General features: G+C 37.4%; 1 protein-coding gene across 4 annotated transcripts in view; it reads left to right on the plus strand.

Moving 5' to 3' along the window:
• Positions 1-18551, plus strand: part of DISP1 (dispatched RND transporter family member 1) — a 91941-nt gene that overhangs the window by 57945 nt on the left and 15445 nt on the right. For 2 of the 4 annotated variants that reach the window (XM_054821946.1, XM_054821945.1), the window contains exon 3: positions 17015-17044. In XM_054821946.1, coding sequence (XP_054677921.1) covers positions 17015-17044 — 30 coding nt within the window. Of the gene's footprint in view, positions 1-9189; positions 9256-17014; positions 17103-18551 lie in introns of those variants that run through there. The other 2 variants (XM_054821944.1, XM_054821947.1) reach the window with 2 other exon arrangements.

The following is an 18551-nucleotide window of genomic DNA, read 5'->3' on the forward strand; positions in this document are numbered from 1 at the left end:
TGTAATGTGGAAAAAGTCAAAGCGAATAAACCTTTTTTCCTTAAGGTGAAAGCAGATGAAAATAAGGATAATAATACAAAGTGCAAATCAGCTTTCCCCTGCCAGTTATTCCTCTTACAAATGGAAAAAATCTTAGTTGTTGGAACTGCTTACAATCAAACATGTTTTTTCCACCCCATACTTGTTTAAATGTTAAGTAAAGATGAAAACTTTTATATAATTTTGTATGCAAAGGTATGCAGGAGGTTGAGCAATTGCAGAATCAGTCAGTCATACTTTTCAAACTGTCAAAGTGGGTGCACTAATTTCACTGGTTTTCTCTCTGTGCAGCAGGACTGTTAAACTTCATCTGTATTCCATAGTCTTGAGGAAGGGAACAAACGTGATCCATAATCTGGATTTCTGCTCTTAATCTAGAAAAAAGAACAGTGAAAATTTCTTCCAGATAGGGTAAAATAATGTTTTCCATAACACTTAACAAATACAAAGGCTTTGTTTGTCTGAGCAGTTCGAACTGCTCTGATTAGGATCTCGAGCTAAGATGCTTTTTTATCTTGCATTTCCTCACTGTGGTGTACATTTGTACATAAATGTACGTCAACTATAAATAATGATTAATGGTAAATGTTCATCTTACTGTTAGCAGTCGAAATAAGGACCTTTAGAGCATCTGTAGTTATTAACTCAACTATCTGCATTAGCACACTCTACATATCCCTATCAGTTACTGTTTCATTGCTGGACTTCCTTCTAGCTAAGGTAACCAAATTTTCTCAACGAGAAGAGACTTGCTTTATAGGTCAGCAAATAAAAATCAATCCATCTTCTAAAAGCCACCTACCTTGTTGTTGTTGTTACCTGTTCTTTTGGCTCTGAACTTGCGGTAAATAGAGCTCAGGTCCCATGCCATGCTGGGAAAGCTAGACTTCTTGTATACATTTTAATTCCCTAAACTGGCCGTGGCTGCATTAATGGCCAATGCTTACATTTAACGGTTATCACTTGTGTTACTGGCATGGAACCAAAGACTTCTTTTTCTCTCTGAATAGTCCACAAGGTGTGTCTAATATTATAGCCTCCTGTTGCATTGTGAATCTAGGTTATCATACTGTGAGGCCATTGCTAGCAAAGATGTGCTGGTAGGTGGTAAAAACAGGGAGCAACTGGATGCAGCCTTGGAGGTGGATGGTTACATGCTCAGGAAGAAGCAATCTGGCTCGTTGGTAGTTATTTTGCAGTGCTGAAGAGAATAGACGATAACTGTATGTTCATTTTTTACATGCTCAGATAACTTTCTGTACTCAGATGTGTGATATTTTTATGTGATCCCTGTTCCACTCTCTAATTTGATTATATTTTGAGCCTATAATCTGCAGCTTCTTCTCCAGATATTTTTCTTACAAAGCTAACTGGAAATCATCCAGCTTCATAATATATGCATGTTTTAACAGGGTTATTTAAAATGCAGATTCTCATATGATACATTAATGAAATTCAGTGTGTAGTCAAACTACATTCATTTTGGTTCTTTGTATTTTTAAAAATAGCATTCAAATATTATTATAATTTTAAGGGGGGGAAACGTGATTAGATAGAGTTGGGTGAACACTTTGCAAACTGTATCACTAATGCTTACAGCTCTGGGCAGGTAACCAATTGTTTCAGCACGACAGGTTTTGTCAGGTTTTGAAGCCCAAGGCTTAACATTTGTCAGTGACCTAACATTGAAGGAATGTGGCTCTGGTATATCACTGTGGATTGGAGTGTATAAAGAAGACAGATTGAAATAATGCCACACTTGTCCTATCCTCTTAAAGCTGGCTGGATCCGGAATTTTGTAGTGTATTCAGCTTTGAAGTTTAAACTAAATTACATGGAAATGTCATCTATACACCATAGCTTGAATGTCTGGGGAACCGGTAATTTTTTTAGATTGGTGAAAAAGGCTTGTCGCATAAAAGAAAATTATTTTTAGTGGTTGGTGGATTGCAATGTGATTGTGGCAAAAGTTTCTATTGCAAAAGTAGGTAAAGTAGGTCAACTGTTGGTCATAACAATTATGATGATTTTTAGGTATTTTTCTGAGGTTGGAAGATCTTGAGCAAACTTTTTGTTATTTTGTGCACGTATTTTAAGATGTAATTCATTCAAACATGTTCATACCTCTTTCAGTGGGCATAATATCTCAACCACAAAAACGCTCCCTGGGAAATTCCAGCTGCCTCTCCATATCAGAATGCAATTGTCTAGGGACTTGATTTGCTTTCTGACAAATGGTTTCTAAACTTACCTGTTTGGAGCATGGTATGATTAGTTCTTCTTTTCAGGTACTACTGGAAGAATTTTTTCCACCCAGCCCCCTTGGAAGGCTCATGTTGAAGTAACCCTTTTAGACTGAATGCACTTATGTATCTCAAGAAACCTGTGGGTAGTTACTGTCCCTACTTTGCTACCATCTGCTTCTGTAATCATCAGCAACCTTCAGTGAGTAGACAGTAGAACTGAGGAAGAGGAACTGAGCAAGGCTGTTAATCTGAAGAAGTGGAAGAAGCATGAAGACTGATGCTTTACAGCTGGAAGCACCGAGTTAGGAATCACTAGGGAAGAATAAAACTATGCAGCGCAGCAGCATGTTTAGTGGGATGAAAGAAGGCTAAAATAAATAATGAAGGGTTGCATATTCTAGCAGAACTAAACACTGCAGTAAAGAAATGGAAAACCAGGAAACTCTTAAAATTGTTTCTGGTATTTTTCAAAATCTATTATTTATATAGGAATGTATGCATGTAAAATAGGAGCAGAAGAGGAAGAATGTGCAGAGATTATTCAGTAATGTCGTCTCGGGTGCTGTGCATGCCTGTTGTCTCTGGTACCAAATTGAATTGCTTCTCTCAGACTGGTATGAGAAAACACCAGTTAAAAACTACCTGTATCCTTGATGCTGACTCTTTTGGAATATCTCTTTTGCGATACAGTTTAGAAAACTTTGGTCTATGGAGTCTGAGACAAAAGGTAAGGGGAGAAGAGGTCGGGGAGCCGCAAAAGAACTGATGGTAATGCTGATAAGAAAACTGCTCCAAACTGCCAGTGCATGTAGTATTTGCAATTCTGCAGTACTGAACTGATAAATTCATACAAGTACTCTTTGCTTGGAGTAGACCTGCTCTGTGTCGCTGTTGTGGTTTAGTCCCAGCCAGCAGCTAAGCACGGTAAGGCCGCTTGCTCACTCCTCCACTCCCTGCTGGGATGGGGAGGAGAATCGGAAGAAAAAGGTAGAACTCGTGGGCTGGGATAAGGACAATTTACTGGGACAGCAAAGGACAAGGAAAATAGCAGTACTAATAAAAGAATATACAAAGCGGGTGGTACACAATGCAATTTGCTCACTGTCCAGAACCTTATGCCCAACCCATCCCTGAGCAGTGATCCCTACTCCCTGGCCAGCTCCTCCTTAGGTACTGAGCATGACATCATATGGTATGGAATAGCCCTTTGGCTGGTTTGGGTCGGCTGTCCTGGCTGTGTCCCTTCCCAGCTTCTTGTGAAAATGAACTTTATCCCAGTTGAAAACCAGGACAATCACCTACCATTATTTACATTTCAAGACCGTATTATTAATGCTTTTGGCTAAAGCAGATAAGAGAACTGTTCTGAAAAGCATCTGAATTATCTCTGCTAAAAAAGCAGGTTAAAAGGACGTGTGGGATGATCTCTGTGTGATCATGCAGTCAACTCAAGCTTGAACACAAAATCAGTATACAGCCTCACAGAATCATTAGTTTGGCTAAGATTTAAGACTTTGGGATATATGTAAATCACTTCTCATCCCCCACCAGCCTAGTTTGGAGGTTTTAGCTCCCAAAGCTTAGTTAGTTTGAATTGCTGGATTCAAAGTTTTCATTTGCTAGACCAGTTTATATTCTAAGCAAGGCAAAACCCGTAGTACTTCAGAGTCAGGAAACTAGTAAAGTATTAGTGTCTTCAGACTTATTGTACATCTTCCTTTCAGTTAGATTGAAGCCTTCTTTGGAACTGTTTTTGCAGTGCAGATTTATGTGACGGTTCTGGGATTCTGAGTTCTGCTGTATCTCAGAGTTCTGTGCCACACAGTTTAAACAGTGTTGCAGACATACTTGAAAACTTACACTTTAATACTCTGAAAAGGAGACCTATACAAATGAAAAGCTGTCAAGTGAGGGTAGAACATTATGGCTGCCTCTTATCCATTTTATGTTTTCCTTCTAGTTACTTGGCATAAAGACTAGAACAAAAAAGAAATAAAAAGCACTTGTTTTTTCAAAAGGCAAGGGAATGTTTGCCAAATACCAATCTTAATAACAAGACTTTGTTATGAAACAGCTCCCTGCTTATTCCAGGAAAAGGATAATTGTTATCTAGTACATTCTGTGTGGCTTGCAGAGCTGATTATATGTATACATGTGTATATGATATTTTCAAATATTCTCATTTCAGCACATTAACTGTTCAGAAGAACTCCTACATGGAGTTTTTTAAACAAACTATTTTCTACCTATCTAAATATTTTCCATTTTGAAAATTGTTAGCTTCTGCTGTATTTGCATTAAAAGATACTTTTGTTTTCACTTTTTATATAAAATGTGTACTAATGTCTTTTGTACAATATACATATGCATATACTGTGTTATAGATTATTAAGACACTCCTTTACCCTAGGAAGATTAAAAATAGTTCTCTCTCTTAAAATCCTTTAGGTCAGATTTTCGAAGGTTGTTTCTGAAACTTATCAACCTTTAGTGACTAAAAGGCAAAAGCTGTTATCATCATTTCATTCAGTGTTCAGAATGTTGCAAACATCTTGATTTGTACAGTGTGTCAGGTGTTCCTCTGTGTGGGTAATTTGTATGGAAGTAGTACAAATTCTGGTTCTATTCTCCATTAAGCCATTTATTCCATGCTAATGTAGGAATTCTTTATCCAGTGGTTTCCCAGAAGGAAGAGGCTGAAGGCACATGGGAACCACAAACGAGATGCTCCCTTTCATGTTGCAGCACTAACAGCCTGGTGGTATACTTGAGGATTTTGTTGTTGAGGAAAGGAAAGGGAATGTGTCTGTCTCATGCATCCTTCTGAATCTGAGCCCAAATGTGGGATTCTCTGTTGTGCACGTGTGGAGGTGCAGCTCTCCCTGTGAACAAACAAATGAACTGGCTCTTCTTCTTTCTCTGAAATAATTTTTCATGGCAGTCAATTTGAGCTTTACTTTCTCATTTTTACTCATTTTACTCATTTTTACTTTTAGTCTTACATTATCCCTGAGTGTGGTACCTTAAGAGGATTATTCTGGTTTTATGAATTCATTTACTCTTCTTGTGATGATTATTGTGCATTGTTGGCTATGCAAACAACATGCTGCACTTTCTATTAGTCTTGCACAGAGCTGAAAGCAAAGGGCTGACATGCAGAGACCAGAATACAAATAAAAAAAGCCATTTGTAATTCAGTGCCTGACCAAATTAAAAATAATATGCCTAGAAGAATATTAAGTGCACTTTAAAAAAAATCTCATTCATTAGGCAGTCCAAGGGATTTTTGTGGGTTTTTGATTGTACTGATTAAGCATTAGTATTTGTCTGGGCTTTAGATTGCTTTGAAGCAAGCATTTTTGCAATAGGAAAAAGACTTGTAAGGTTCCTGCTGTGGTCTGAGTGCAGCTGAGGACCAGCCTGGCTGTATTTTGACCTTTAGTCTCTGCCACTTACGAACTCCAGGTTCTGTGTGTGCTTGAAGATGAATTTCCTGTGCCCTTTATCCCTCACCTTTCCTTGAACAACAGAAGAGCTAGTACTTAACTAGCATTCTGCTGGACCTTTGAACTGCAGTTTTCAGAAGACATAAAGCTGATAATGTGAGGGAAATAGTAAAAAAACATGGATCCTTTCTTTTGTACTAAATTGACTGGAAAACTAGCATCAGCTGTGTTCCTTCTTGAAAAGGACAATCGATGTAGTTCTTGAGATAACTTTTAAAACTGACCATTTACATACATGTATTTAGAAAAAAAAACCCCACATGGCAGAACAGCCAGAAGGACAGCAGTTTGATGGAATGCTTTGACCATGTATAGGTGTTCTCATGTACTTTTAATAGTAGGTTGTGGTAAGGTTCAAATATGAAACAAGACAACACTAGACAACAAAACCCAAAAGTCTAAACTAAATGTGGCCAGTGACCTGATTTTCAGCACTCTTAAAAGCAGGGGATTTGAAAGATTTGGGTATTCCTACTAAAGTTTTCAGTCTTATGATGGGGGAAAATGCAGAATGAGGAACATCGCCCTTGGAAAGCTCTTTGTAAGTTACCATAATTGTCTCTGTCTCTAGCTCCTTCCAAAATCATTTGTCCTTCTTCTCTGATGATATTTCAGTGTTGCCTTTATCTCCTAGTAAGTAATAATTGATGTGCTTGCTTTTTAGTCAGTAGTACTTGAACAGTAAAACAAAAGAAAAAACCCCAAACACAATGCAAGAGGGAAATACACAGGGTGCCTGAGCACTTGTGGCATTAATTTTGCTACACCAGGATTGCTATGAGATTTCTGCCCAGGATATCTGCTGAATAAAGAAATCTCTTAAAGCCTTGACTATCAATGCAAAATAGAAATGAGGTGGTACCACTCACAGATCAGTACAGGTAAGGGAACTTACAAGTAGAAATCCTGGTCATGTTTCAGAAAGCCTGGCCCTTCTGTTTGGAAATTAGGGGGGTTTTAATAAAATCATAAATAGATGAATGTACTGGACTAGAAAAGCTTACATGCATCACTTTGCTCACTTTTCCAATATTTTGGGATGTTAATGGGATACCTTTCCACAAAATTCTTGCGTTACATTTCCAGCTTGTGGGATGTCTAGTTCATTCAGTCAAGTGGAGGAATTTGTTAACTCATTGCTGAATAGTTTTGATTATATTAAATCTGGTTTATAGTCTGTTTAATCTTGCAGTGCTTTTTTGATGTCTTAGCTACAATATTGAAAACTCTTAAAGGTTCAGTAAATATTCCTTCTTTGGCTTGCTTTTACTGAGCAAACAAAAATTTAATCTCAGGAGGTACAGAAGGTGATGTTGCATTATATATGTACAGTTTTTCATCTGTGTCAGCATAAGCTAAAGAGCCTTCTTTGTGGAATTACTTACTAAATCCTTTTAAATCTTTTATTTGTGTTGAACATATACTCGTTTTGTATAATTTTAAAATGACGACTTTCTAAGTGACTAAATTCAGCCATTAGAACAACAGCTCAATACTGAATCTTTGAAGTGAAATACCTAAATTTAGAACAAAATTGCTTCAGTAACAGTATTTTTATTTGTTGCAAGAGATTAAATATGTAGAATAAGCTAGTGTTTGTCCCCATAGTTAGTCTAATAACTTGGAGAAATTGTAAGGGCTTATAGTCTACCTTCAAAAAAGATATGGTCAAAGGAGGTTTGCTGAGAGCAAAAATGAACCCCCTTGTGACTTCCATTCCCAAATTCTTACATCTGCATAGGAAGGAAGACTGAAGCATGTGCCAGTTGAAGCATGATACATGACAGTCTGAAGTCTCCCTACTTGAGTCAAACTTAGATGTGCTTAATGTCAATCATTAATGCCTATAAGAACATGGATTTAAGCCTTTGCTTAAATTTTGCTTGGTAAAAATAGATGCTCTTGTACATCTGTTTCATTCTCTTTGGTATCATGGGATGGAGGTTTTCTGGTGTGTATGTTGTGATTTCTTGGGTCATGTTAATTTCCTGTCTGTCAGAGAAATACAAGATGTGACTGTGACCTTGCGTTGCTCCATTCAACTGGGAAGTGTAATAAAAACAGCTTTGAAATAAAATATATCTAAGGAAGGAACTTTTTGCCAGTAAAAATGCTGAAACTACTCTAGTCATCATTTAAATCCCAGAACATATCTATTAATTTCACTGTAATTACCAAGAAAAGAAAAAAGACTAATGGTTTTAGACTTGTGAAGGATCTTGAAATAATATTAGTCTGCTCCAAATTAGCTGTTGGCTTGTTTTCAAATAATGATTCATGGTGGTATTTTACTAAGCCTTTTTTATTGTCTTGAATAGTTCAAACTTTTGTTTAACTTGTCGAGGAGTACTATATGTGGTCCTGCCCTTAGTGCTTCAGAAGTTAAAGGAATATATATAGCTTCAATTAAACCTTTTGAAGAAGAATATACTTTAAATTATGTATAAACTTTTGCCATTTAAAGCTAGGACAATCCAGTTAAAGTATGTTTGATGGCAATTTTCTTATTGACAGTTTGAGAACTGTGTTTAAAAGTGGCTATACTCATTGGAGAAAAGTTTAGGGAAAGAAGAATACAAGAAAAATATTTGTAGGGCGTACGTTACTTGGCTTCTTCATACACTGTCAGATTTTACAACAGAGAAGATGATTTACTTCCTCTTCAAGACAAGTGAACGAGGTAGACACTGTTAAGGAAAAGAGCCACCTTTCCTGGCAGTTGATGATATTTAGTCCGTTGTTGAAGATGAAAGAGTGAAGGCGTTAGAAGTCAGTATTGCAAAAATGAGGTTATAAGGTTCCTTAAACTGAAAACTTTATAGGTAAATCCCGGGCTCCTGCATGTATACATCCATATAGAGCAGTGAAGAAAAGGGCGGGACAGGAGGAACCAAACCTTGGAGATGTTTATAGGAACTTTTCAATTTCAAGTCATCCATATGCTATACCTTTATAGACTTGTAATTTTAGCATAATAATATTGAGATTCTAAACTTATCAAAATAACTTCTAAATGAAAATGCATGTGTATAGGATGTCAATATGATTGCATTGGCCATTTCCCATCTCTGTTGACTTGATGGAAACATTTTCCTGTTGTACATTGGCATGAGCTAGAAGTTTGTGATTGGGACATGTCAAAACTACCTGTTACTTTTTCAAAGTAGCTTGATAAAGTTGAATACTGATTTCATAGCAGAAAGAAAGCGAGCAAAACCTTGGCTTAGTTAAGTATATAGGGTTTGCCACTGGCGTTCAAAGAATCTGGTTTTACCAAGTGTGCCTGCTGAAGGTCAGTAAAACATACGCTTTTATGCTAAATTTAAATCAGAGCAAGAATAACTTGGACAATGATCTTATTACTGTTAACACCTTCCTTACAATTGCTTTCCTTGCAGAAAGGCAATGTTATTTGCTCATACTTGCTGTGAACATAGAGCAGATCCTCAGCTGGAAGTGAAGAGGTAGGTAAGAATACAAGAAGAGCAGACAAGAACCCTTATAAAGCTTGGTATCTCAACTATAAAAATGTGAATTGACATCTATGATACAGTTGCCAAAGAGCATATTGATTTTTGGTGTCTGTACTACAAAGACTTTTATTTTGCTTGATTTTATGTATAAGAATAGTCTTAGCAGAAATAATTCATAAGTATAAGGTTAAGCAAAGCTGCAACATTGAGATTTCACACTTTTTAATGGGATGAAATAGCAGTTAGTTTCAGGTCATCTCACCCTGATAATCTACAGATAAAAAAATAAGATCATTTTGGATTGTACCTTGACATTTTATGTGGGAGAGAACAAGAAAATTCTTTGCATTTTTCTTGCTTTCAATAAAACCTTAAAAAAAGCAACTTACCAGAAAACTTAATTCTCTGTCATCTTTACAATATCCTTCTGCTATGGGTTGTCCTGTTCTTCCTTTATAGATGTAAATAAGTAAAGCTAAGTGCAGATAAATACAATAAATACTACATGTTTAAAAAATATCTAGAGAGAGTTCATGATTAGAAACAAGGGAAACTATACATCATAGCAAAAACTTAAATTGGAGGCTTGTAAAAAAAAAAAAGCTTTTTGGCAACTTAATCAGTTGGATTTGTTGTCTGAGTGATTGTTAAAATGATAAAGCACATAGGTGTTATACCTGATATAGCAGCAAAAGCTAGCTTGGTATTTAAGAATAATTCAGATTGTTCTCATGGGTCAATGACATTCTGAAAACACGAGGATTTTCTTCCTCTGCCAGGATTTAGTTTGTATTGTATGTTCTAATGGAAGGTGTACAATATGATGCATATCTCATTCTGTCCTTCAGGGATTTAGCTTATCCTTGAGTGTAATAATGACAGAAAGCTATGTTTTATCGTTTCTTGTAACCAGATCTACTAACAAAGGGAATAGCTTTCTTCTGGCAAAGTAAAGCATTGAGGTTAAACACCTCATAATCCTTGGACAGGGGAGTCTTTATATTGATTTTTTTTTCCAGTAAGTACAGCTATTTATTGTAACTTAACATTTTTAACTCAAGTGAATCTTTAAGTGAAAGGCAAGAGTACAAAATTAGTTTTTCTGCTGTTGGCTTTTTCATGATTTTTTGCTATCGCTATGCTTAGACACCTGTGGTATATGAGGTGCTTCAGAGAGAAGATATCAGTTTGTGTCCTAAAGAGTACACTGTATCACAGATATGCTATGTGTTTTTATGAATGTAATGTTATTTGTATCAAGAGAAATACTACATCCATTTTTGTGAATACCTGCATGAAGAGAGTAGCATTAAGATTACGTGAAATGGTGCCTGTCCATACTGCCAGAAGCTTGAAGGTGTTACAGATCTACTGCAATGTCTGCAATTTCCATTTATTCTGGATCCCATTCTGTTGGAGCAGTTGTCGTGATTGCTTCTGCTGTGTTATCTGCAGTTCTATTAGTGATCATGTACAGCCCTGTAACAACTACTTTATGATAAATAGCTGTAAGCTATATATTTATTTTCAAAATTTTGTGCGGCTCAGTGCCAAAATGAAGGAGACCGGCCACCTGACCAGTTAGTTATCTCTGAATGATTGTTTGAAAAATTGAGCTTTTCCGAATTGGTCACGTTTCTGTCAGTGACCATTTCCGTGCTACACTTGTGCCTGGGTTTGAGCCCTGAAATTATGGTTGGCTGTCACTGTTCATATTGAAACATCACCAAGCATGGATCTCAGCTGGGTTTGCTAAGGGATGGCATTAATCGGCGGTCAGCACTTTATCATCTGAGACCGGTTTCTGCAATGAAGTAGGAAAAGTGCTTGCAAAGACCAGTGCGTATCTTTTTGCATGCTTCTAGTCCATTCAGCTGGGGGATTCCTAGTAAACTGCTTGATGGCAGGCGATGGTCTGAAGAGCAGTGCTTCCTCAGTGCTGGTTCCAGCTGGGAGATGGTACCTTTTCAGCCAAGGCTGCAACTGGCTCAGCTACAGCAAAGCACCAGAATCAGCTGGATATTGGTGCTGGGAGCGCAGCTTTCTGCTTCCCTTAGCTGCTGTCTCCCAGGAATGAAACAGAGGAGAAGCACCTGTACTGACAGTTTCAGATTTAGCTGTGATGCTGTTCATTGTTGCCTTACACCTTAGAACAGGATGCAACAATCCCAGGCAGTGCCTCTGTGCTGCCCTGTGTCGGGGGTGGTAGCCCCACAGGCAAAGGAGAAAAGTTTTCTACATCCGAGCTCCAGTCTCTATGTCTGCACACTATGAAAAAGAAATTAGTTGCATCCAAGTGTCATGAAATAACTCAGAAGTCAAATGTTCAGCCGGAGAAATATTCAGAGTTATAATAGGAATTAAAAATGCTTTAGGAAGGCATTGTTTGGATAAGTTAATACAAAAGTATGTTTGGGGATGTATTGACACTTTTTAACTGTTTAAAAAAACCCAACCGCCTACTATCAATGTAGACAGGAATGTTGATGTTCAAAATAATTTCAGTATATTTTTCAACCTTTAAGGATATTAATAGCCACTAACACTTCTTTAAAATGTTGGTTGCTCTACAACAGGTAGAAAACTCTCTTCAAAATATGCTTCAAAACACAGCCCATTTTCCTAATTTTCTATTTCATGGCTACCTTCTGCAGAGTTTCTTGCACCTGCTGAAGAAGCAGCTAGCATTGATTCCTTGTGGTGTGAGGCAAAGGTGGTAACTTAAATAGATACGGTTCTCATGACTGAGGTTTGTGAAGAAAGACTGCAAAGGAATATCTTGGAATATCTAGGTACTTTCATTGTCCTTTGACACGTTCAGGTTTGTTTTCCCTGGAATGCATCAGATTAATGAAACAAATACACTGCAAAAACAGTAAACCATCCATAATTTTATTACTGTTAAACTCATGTGGAATGGTCCCATGCTGAGGAACATGCTCATGAAATGTTGCCTTGTGCCATGTAATGTCCAGGTAACATGAAGGTTACATTACTAGATTTAATACTTATGATTTCCAAAAGCTTGCTTTCCATTGTGATTCTTGAAATTAGGACCAAACTACCCCTTCTGTTATACCTGTGCCAATCCATTAACTTCTGTGAGAAAACCCCTTCAGTGCTGTAACTGAAAGGAGACTTTGGCTTCATTGAGAATCTGAAGGCAGGATGTGGCCGAGTGGCATGGCATGTTTCCCTTCAGGAAGCTAGAGTCGTTGTCTTTCTCAGGTTGAAAAATACCTGAAACAATAGTAATTTTTTTATATGTGTGAACTGCCCCTATTCAAGTTGGTATGTACACAGAGGCACAAATGTTTTCTCTTATATCTGTTCAAAATATTGGTAGAGACGCTGAGGTTAAGTGCTTATTTAGGCTGGAGAAGTGAATATTAGAGCTGTAGAAGTCCAGTCCAAACCGGTGCCCTGATCCATCCTCCTGATACTCTTACTTCCTACAGTAAACTTTCAGATATTATAGCAAAACTTTTCAAAAGCACCACTCTGCCTTTTCACCATGTCGCACAGCAGGATGCTGGTCAGCCAAATACATTTCATGTTGAGAAACGTCTGGGGGTTTTAAACAATCTATTTATCTTTTCTTTATGTAGTCCCTAATCGTATGATGCTCATTCTGGACTCGTTGTTAGGAAAGAACAGGGTGAAGCAAAGCATATGTTGAATAGGGGCTGAGACTTGCAGTAAATGGTGGTAGAATAGAGCCTGTCCTTTTCCTCCCCCTTCCTTTCTCCTCCCCTTGGTGCATAGTATGTATTAGATTATAATCAGTGACTGTAATACATGTAATAACTTGGTTGTGCTAGTCCTGTCACAAACAACTGTGATTGTCACTTCCCGCTATCAAACTTGTGAGAACTAAGTACAGAGGTAATTTAATACATGGATCAACTTGGCTTTTGTCCCAGCAAAATAAGGGAATTCACTATTTCTTTCTCATGAAAACTGATGAGGATTTTTTTTGTCTAGACTTTTTTTTTGGAGGCTAGTGGTGTTATTTAAACTGGCTAAATGAAAGTGTAATACTTCAAAAATTAGATACAGCAGCATTAATTAAGTGGGAGAGATCTGGTTTTGCCATGCATTTCTGTATTTCAGAGCATAACTAAAGAATTTTTTGGGCATAGTTTTCAGGGATAACTTTTCCTATTGACCGATATAATAGAGTCATCACAACAGCTGCAAGGGATTGGTTACACTCCTGGAATTCACCCGGGTGTACACAGGTTTTTTTAATGCATGCTTTTCGAAACAAAACAGTTTGATAGCAGGTGTGACCTTTAACCCTCCCTAACTTTGAAGAACTTAATCATCATCATTTGTTCAGCAGTGAATATATTTTGCAGGTGGAGGAAACAGAGGGAAATGTAGTTTGCTTTTGATGGGAAAGAGGGAGGATGAGGAATGGTTCTGTTTGTATTTTTACCCCTTTTGTGTAAACCAAATTAGGCAACGTTAATTTTTGAAAGTTCTATCTGAAACAAATTTTATGCTCTGTTGACAAAATCAGTTTTGTCGTATAGTTAGAGACATAATTGGAAGACAGAGTAAAGCTTGAAGAGATTTAAAACATTGCCAATCCACTAAGATTTTGCGTGCAGAAGGGGCTGGGAGAGCTGTGGAAAGAGTGAATATACAAGAGGATACATTGGGAAGGTGCCCGCATTGTCCCCAGAGTGTTACCAATTACACCTTGGTCCTTCCCAACAAATGTTTGTCTTGCCAGCTTTATGAGGACCTCAGATGAGGTTCTGTACCTCACTGTCCAAGCAAACCCTTGTATTTGGTGGGAGTGTGTACATGGTGCTCTGGATGAACCAGCTAACCCTTTGTAGAGTCATGGAGATCACGGTAACGATCGTACGGCGTGGTGTATGATGAGGAGGATAGCAGTGCTGCAGCCTGTGCGGAGGAAAACATTGCCCTGTGGGAGTTCATTCTCAACTAAAGCACCTGCTTGTTTTTTCAACCTTGTAGATTAACTTTGCTGTAAAAGTGGGTACTAAAATTGACAAAGTCCAAGGATACAGAAGGCAATTTTATGTGTCAATATAAACTGGAGTTGTCATATAAACCTGTATACAAATCAGCATAATTAAAAAGCTTGTACTATTTGTTGTCCTTTGGCTGTTGGTTTTGCCAAATAGTTGTATGATGTTGCTCATGGTAGGGTCCATTATGATGCAGGTGAAAACAGGACCCGCTTTCACAAGTGACTGAGCATATATGGAAATACAGTTCTTTGCAAATAAAAGCTAGAAATTCATGTTTGAATCACTATATTAACAGTAAATATGTCTGTACATATTTCCCTCTAATCTGTAAACCCAAGATTGTGTGCTGCAATTACAAAAATCTGTTACAATTGACTCTGTAGCTGTGTCCCCTTCTTCATACAGGCATGGAAGCACACATTCAGTTTGTGCTCTGCGTTGGTGCATGAAAGAGCTCGTATGTTTAAGCATTTCTCTTCATACAGAGTCCTGTCAGTACTAACTTCAGATTCAAGTTTAGTGAGTTCTTACTTCAGTACTTAGTTTCTTATTGTCCAGTCAAGCCTCAGTTGAGAAAAGTTGATTTTGTGGTTGAGGCTGCAGACAGGACAGTGAGCAGTCCCCTGAGCCTGCCGCAGCTTCTTTTCAGCCTCCGGCAACGTACTGCTGCAGAATCGTTTCTGAACTCAGTTTATTTGGATTTCTGTACATTTTGGCTGCTGCTGAGTCTGTCGTTCTTGTGGTGGTACCAGAAGTTTTTGGCATCAGTTGTGAAACTGAGTAAGTTCGATACCTCTGAAAGTCAGATTTGTACATCTTGGACTACAGGTTGATGACATTTCATAAATTTAATCTTAATTTGTGTGGCTGGATTTAACAGAAAATCCTTGTCTGTACATTTCCTTAATCCTTGAGTTACTGCAACTGCAGATTGGTTATTCTTTTCTCCTCCTCCTTTTCTCCAGCTTCCTCATGCTGCAAGGAACAGTTTTTACTACTGTGTACTACCTACGGGCATGTCCCAGTTAGCAGCTCCACTGCTCCGTTGGGTTGGAGCATTTCCAGACAGCAATGAATTGCAACTGATAGAAATGCACTTTTATACAATTCTTATTTCTTACAACACTTAAATTGAAAATGGATTTATATTTCTTGAGGAAGTAAATATAATAGCTTTATATTTCTTGATGGAATGTTCCATGAAAGTTATATGTACGTGCTATATTGCTTGAGACATACCATGAATGAAGATAAAGAGTAAAAGAGGGCTTAGCATCAGTGTTTAGCTTTGCTAGTTTAATTTATTATTTCATCCTCCCTACTGAGGAAGAGGATAATAGGAATGGTCACACTTACATTAGACTGTCAATTACATTTTTATCACCCTTTTGCTATTATGTTAGTTAGCAGTGCTTTGGATATACGTCTGAAGTGGCCTATTACTGTGTTAAGAGCTGGTTTGCATTGGATTATACTTTTTGACATAACAACATGGTGTTTCCGAGACCCAGTTTTATATGGATTATTTCCCCTTTACAGTTGCTCAGAGTTAGAAATAGGTACAGTCTAGCGGTACTCACACCTAGTATGGGCATGGTTGCAGCTGCCTTGAGATAATGATGCTAGAATGTTTTGGTTCCCCTGGACTAGAATTTCAACTCAGTATGTTGAACCTTATCCTTTGACAGAAAAAGGACAGAAAAATCTCATTCCTGAGAATGAATTAAGCTTTGAACTTTTCTGAATTAAACTGAATTAAGCTTTAAACTTTTGAGAATCTCCTCGGAGTCTGAAGTTTGAGCTGTTTATCCAGTGGTGTGAAAGTACACAAATCTTTACTCTTTTGGAGACCTCAACGTAGAAATACTAAGTGACGTATTTTATAGAAGCAGCTGTTTCTTAATTCATTGCTTTCTATTCCTTTTTTAAGAAGCAATATTAAATACGTCCTTGGTGGTAAAACAAGTCCATAACTGAAATGAAGCCATAGTATGGTCACATCTGTGGAGTGATTGTGTGCCACATTCATAGAGGGGAAATTCTTGAAAGGACTTACAGATTCTTCATGGGAATTTTTAAGTGAAATTTATGTGAAACTTACTGATCCAATAGCTAAGAAAATGAAGTGCTCCCTGAACAGTGGCAGATATGAATAACTTGCATTTGGGTTTGCAGTCTCCTCAAAGTAATGTCGTTTGTATTCTTTTTTTAACAAATACTTGCACAGAAAAGTTATTTTTTTTTTATAGGTACCTCTTGTCATTTGATTTCCTGCATTAGGACAAGACAGAATTTATGTCCAAAACCATTTTTTTGTAACGGAATTACAAAGGACAGTTAAGGAGGCTTGTGAATTGCAATGTCAGAACGTGGTGTTTTGGTTGTCCGTTCCCATTATGTGCAAACTTTTTCATGGTTTTCAATGGTACTGAATTTTTACCATGTTTAATTGGTCTCTTGTTGAAAACTGGAAAAGCCTTTTAAATAGTAATCCCAAAAATCAGCTGCATAAAATACCACTTTTGAAAACCCAGCTGTCTGTAGCTGTAATTATTCTCTGAATTACTTACTTGCAATGACTCAATTGAAGATGATTGTATGCCTTTTACAATAATTCATATTCTAAAATATCTGATATTTATAATTTAGCTGCTTATCTATGTATGGGAAGAATTAAACAAATTGGCACATGCATGTATATTTCATATATCTTCAGTTACTCTCTTTTTTCCTCCTTCCAGGCCAGCCAGACCCTTCAAGTTACCAAAAAGGTAAGGTCTAATACCGTCACATGGGAGGTTTGCAGAACCGTAAAAGGCAGTAGATAAGGTGATGGCAAAACTCTTATTCCCTGCACAATGCAAGAGTAAGGAATGTTCAGGGAAAATAGTAAGCAATCAAATTGAAACAGATTTAAAAAAAAAAAAGTATTTCTTCATGCGGTGGGTAGTGAATTTCTGAAACTGCCGCAGGAGATTGTGGAGGCAGATAGCATCAGCAAGTTCAGACAACATTTTGAAGAACTGATCTGCAGTGGGTCTCTAAGTAAACGCTGAAAGGAGGAGCCAGGACGAGCTCTTTAATGTCCCTAATCGCACATCTGTGAATCCTGGGGGAGCAGGAAGGGGACAGACCACAGATGGTGGCCAAACTCTTGTGCTCCCCCTAAGTAGTCTTTCTGTAAATAGCTTCTTTTGGAGAGGCTTCTGGAGACAGCGTACTGGGCCAGAATTTTAAAATCTATGCAGATTTCAGTGTTCCTTTTTGGCAAATATTTTATGGTATTTTTTTCTATGGTCCATGCTATTCTCTTCGTGTGTGCATACACTTTTTGCACAAGCATAAAACCCCTGTGACTCAGCACCTTTTTGATTAAGGGTTTGAGAAGCAGTTTGATTGTATTAATAATGATAAAAATCCTGACAGAAAAGTTCAGAAGTTTCATTCTAATGATCTATTCTTCTTCCTAAACCCAGAAACCCCACAGTTAGGAGCACTAGATTTGGAACGCATGTGCTCTGAAGAATGGCAGGGTCAGAGAAAACAGCAGAGCACCTTACCTAAAACTGTTATGTTTTGCCTTCAGTAAAGAACAAGCCTGTTTGCTAAATATCTGTTTTGAGTTACATAAATCTCTTTGTTACTATGAATTCAGCCACACAAATATCTGTTGCTCATAGCAACCTCTATGATATGGAAATGATAAAACTATCCATGTGTTACCCTATAGCTTAAAATGAGAAGGAAAAGTGGAGCACTATCTTTTTTTTTTCCTTTCTCCTTTTTAAGAAAGCATCTGAGGTCTTAGACCACCTTAGGGCAAATTGCTTGAAATGTCTCTAGTAGTGCTAAATGGGTGAGATAACTATAGATTAATTACTGTATCTCCTAAGCATCTTTAATTGTTTAAAACATGCATGAAGGGAAAAAAAAAAAAAAAACACCAAAAACCTCAAACCCTTTTCAGGTGTGTGGAAAATAGCAGAAGAAAAGAAATTAATGAAAACTAATATGTATCTTCATGGTACAAAGCAGCTTAAGCAGTGTCGCCATTTTAACAACTAGATTGAAAGCAGGGGGTGAAATGGCATAAAAAAGATACTTCAGTCAGTGTCATAGTTATTGAGAATTCATAATTTAGTGCTTGAATAGTTTGGAGGGGAAAAAAAAAAGAAACAATAATGTATCGATGTAGCCATATGCCCGTCTCATTGACCAGCTGTAGTTTTAATTAGACATCAAAAAGCAGGATTTAGAATAGTGCTAAGCATATACTTT

This window comes from Grus americana, chromosome 3, assembly GCF_028858705.1.
Source record: "Grus americana isolate bGruAme1 chromosome 3, bGruAme1.mat, whole genome shotgun sequence".
NCBI lineage: Eukaryota > Metazoa > Chordata > Aves > Gruiformes > Gruidae > Grus > Grus americana.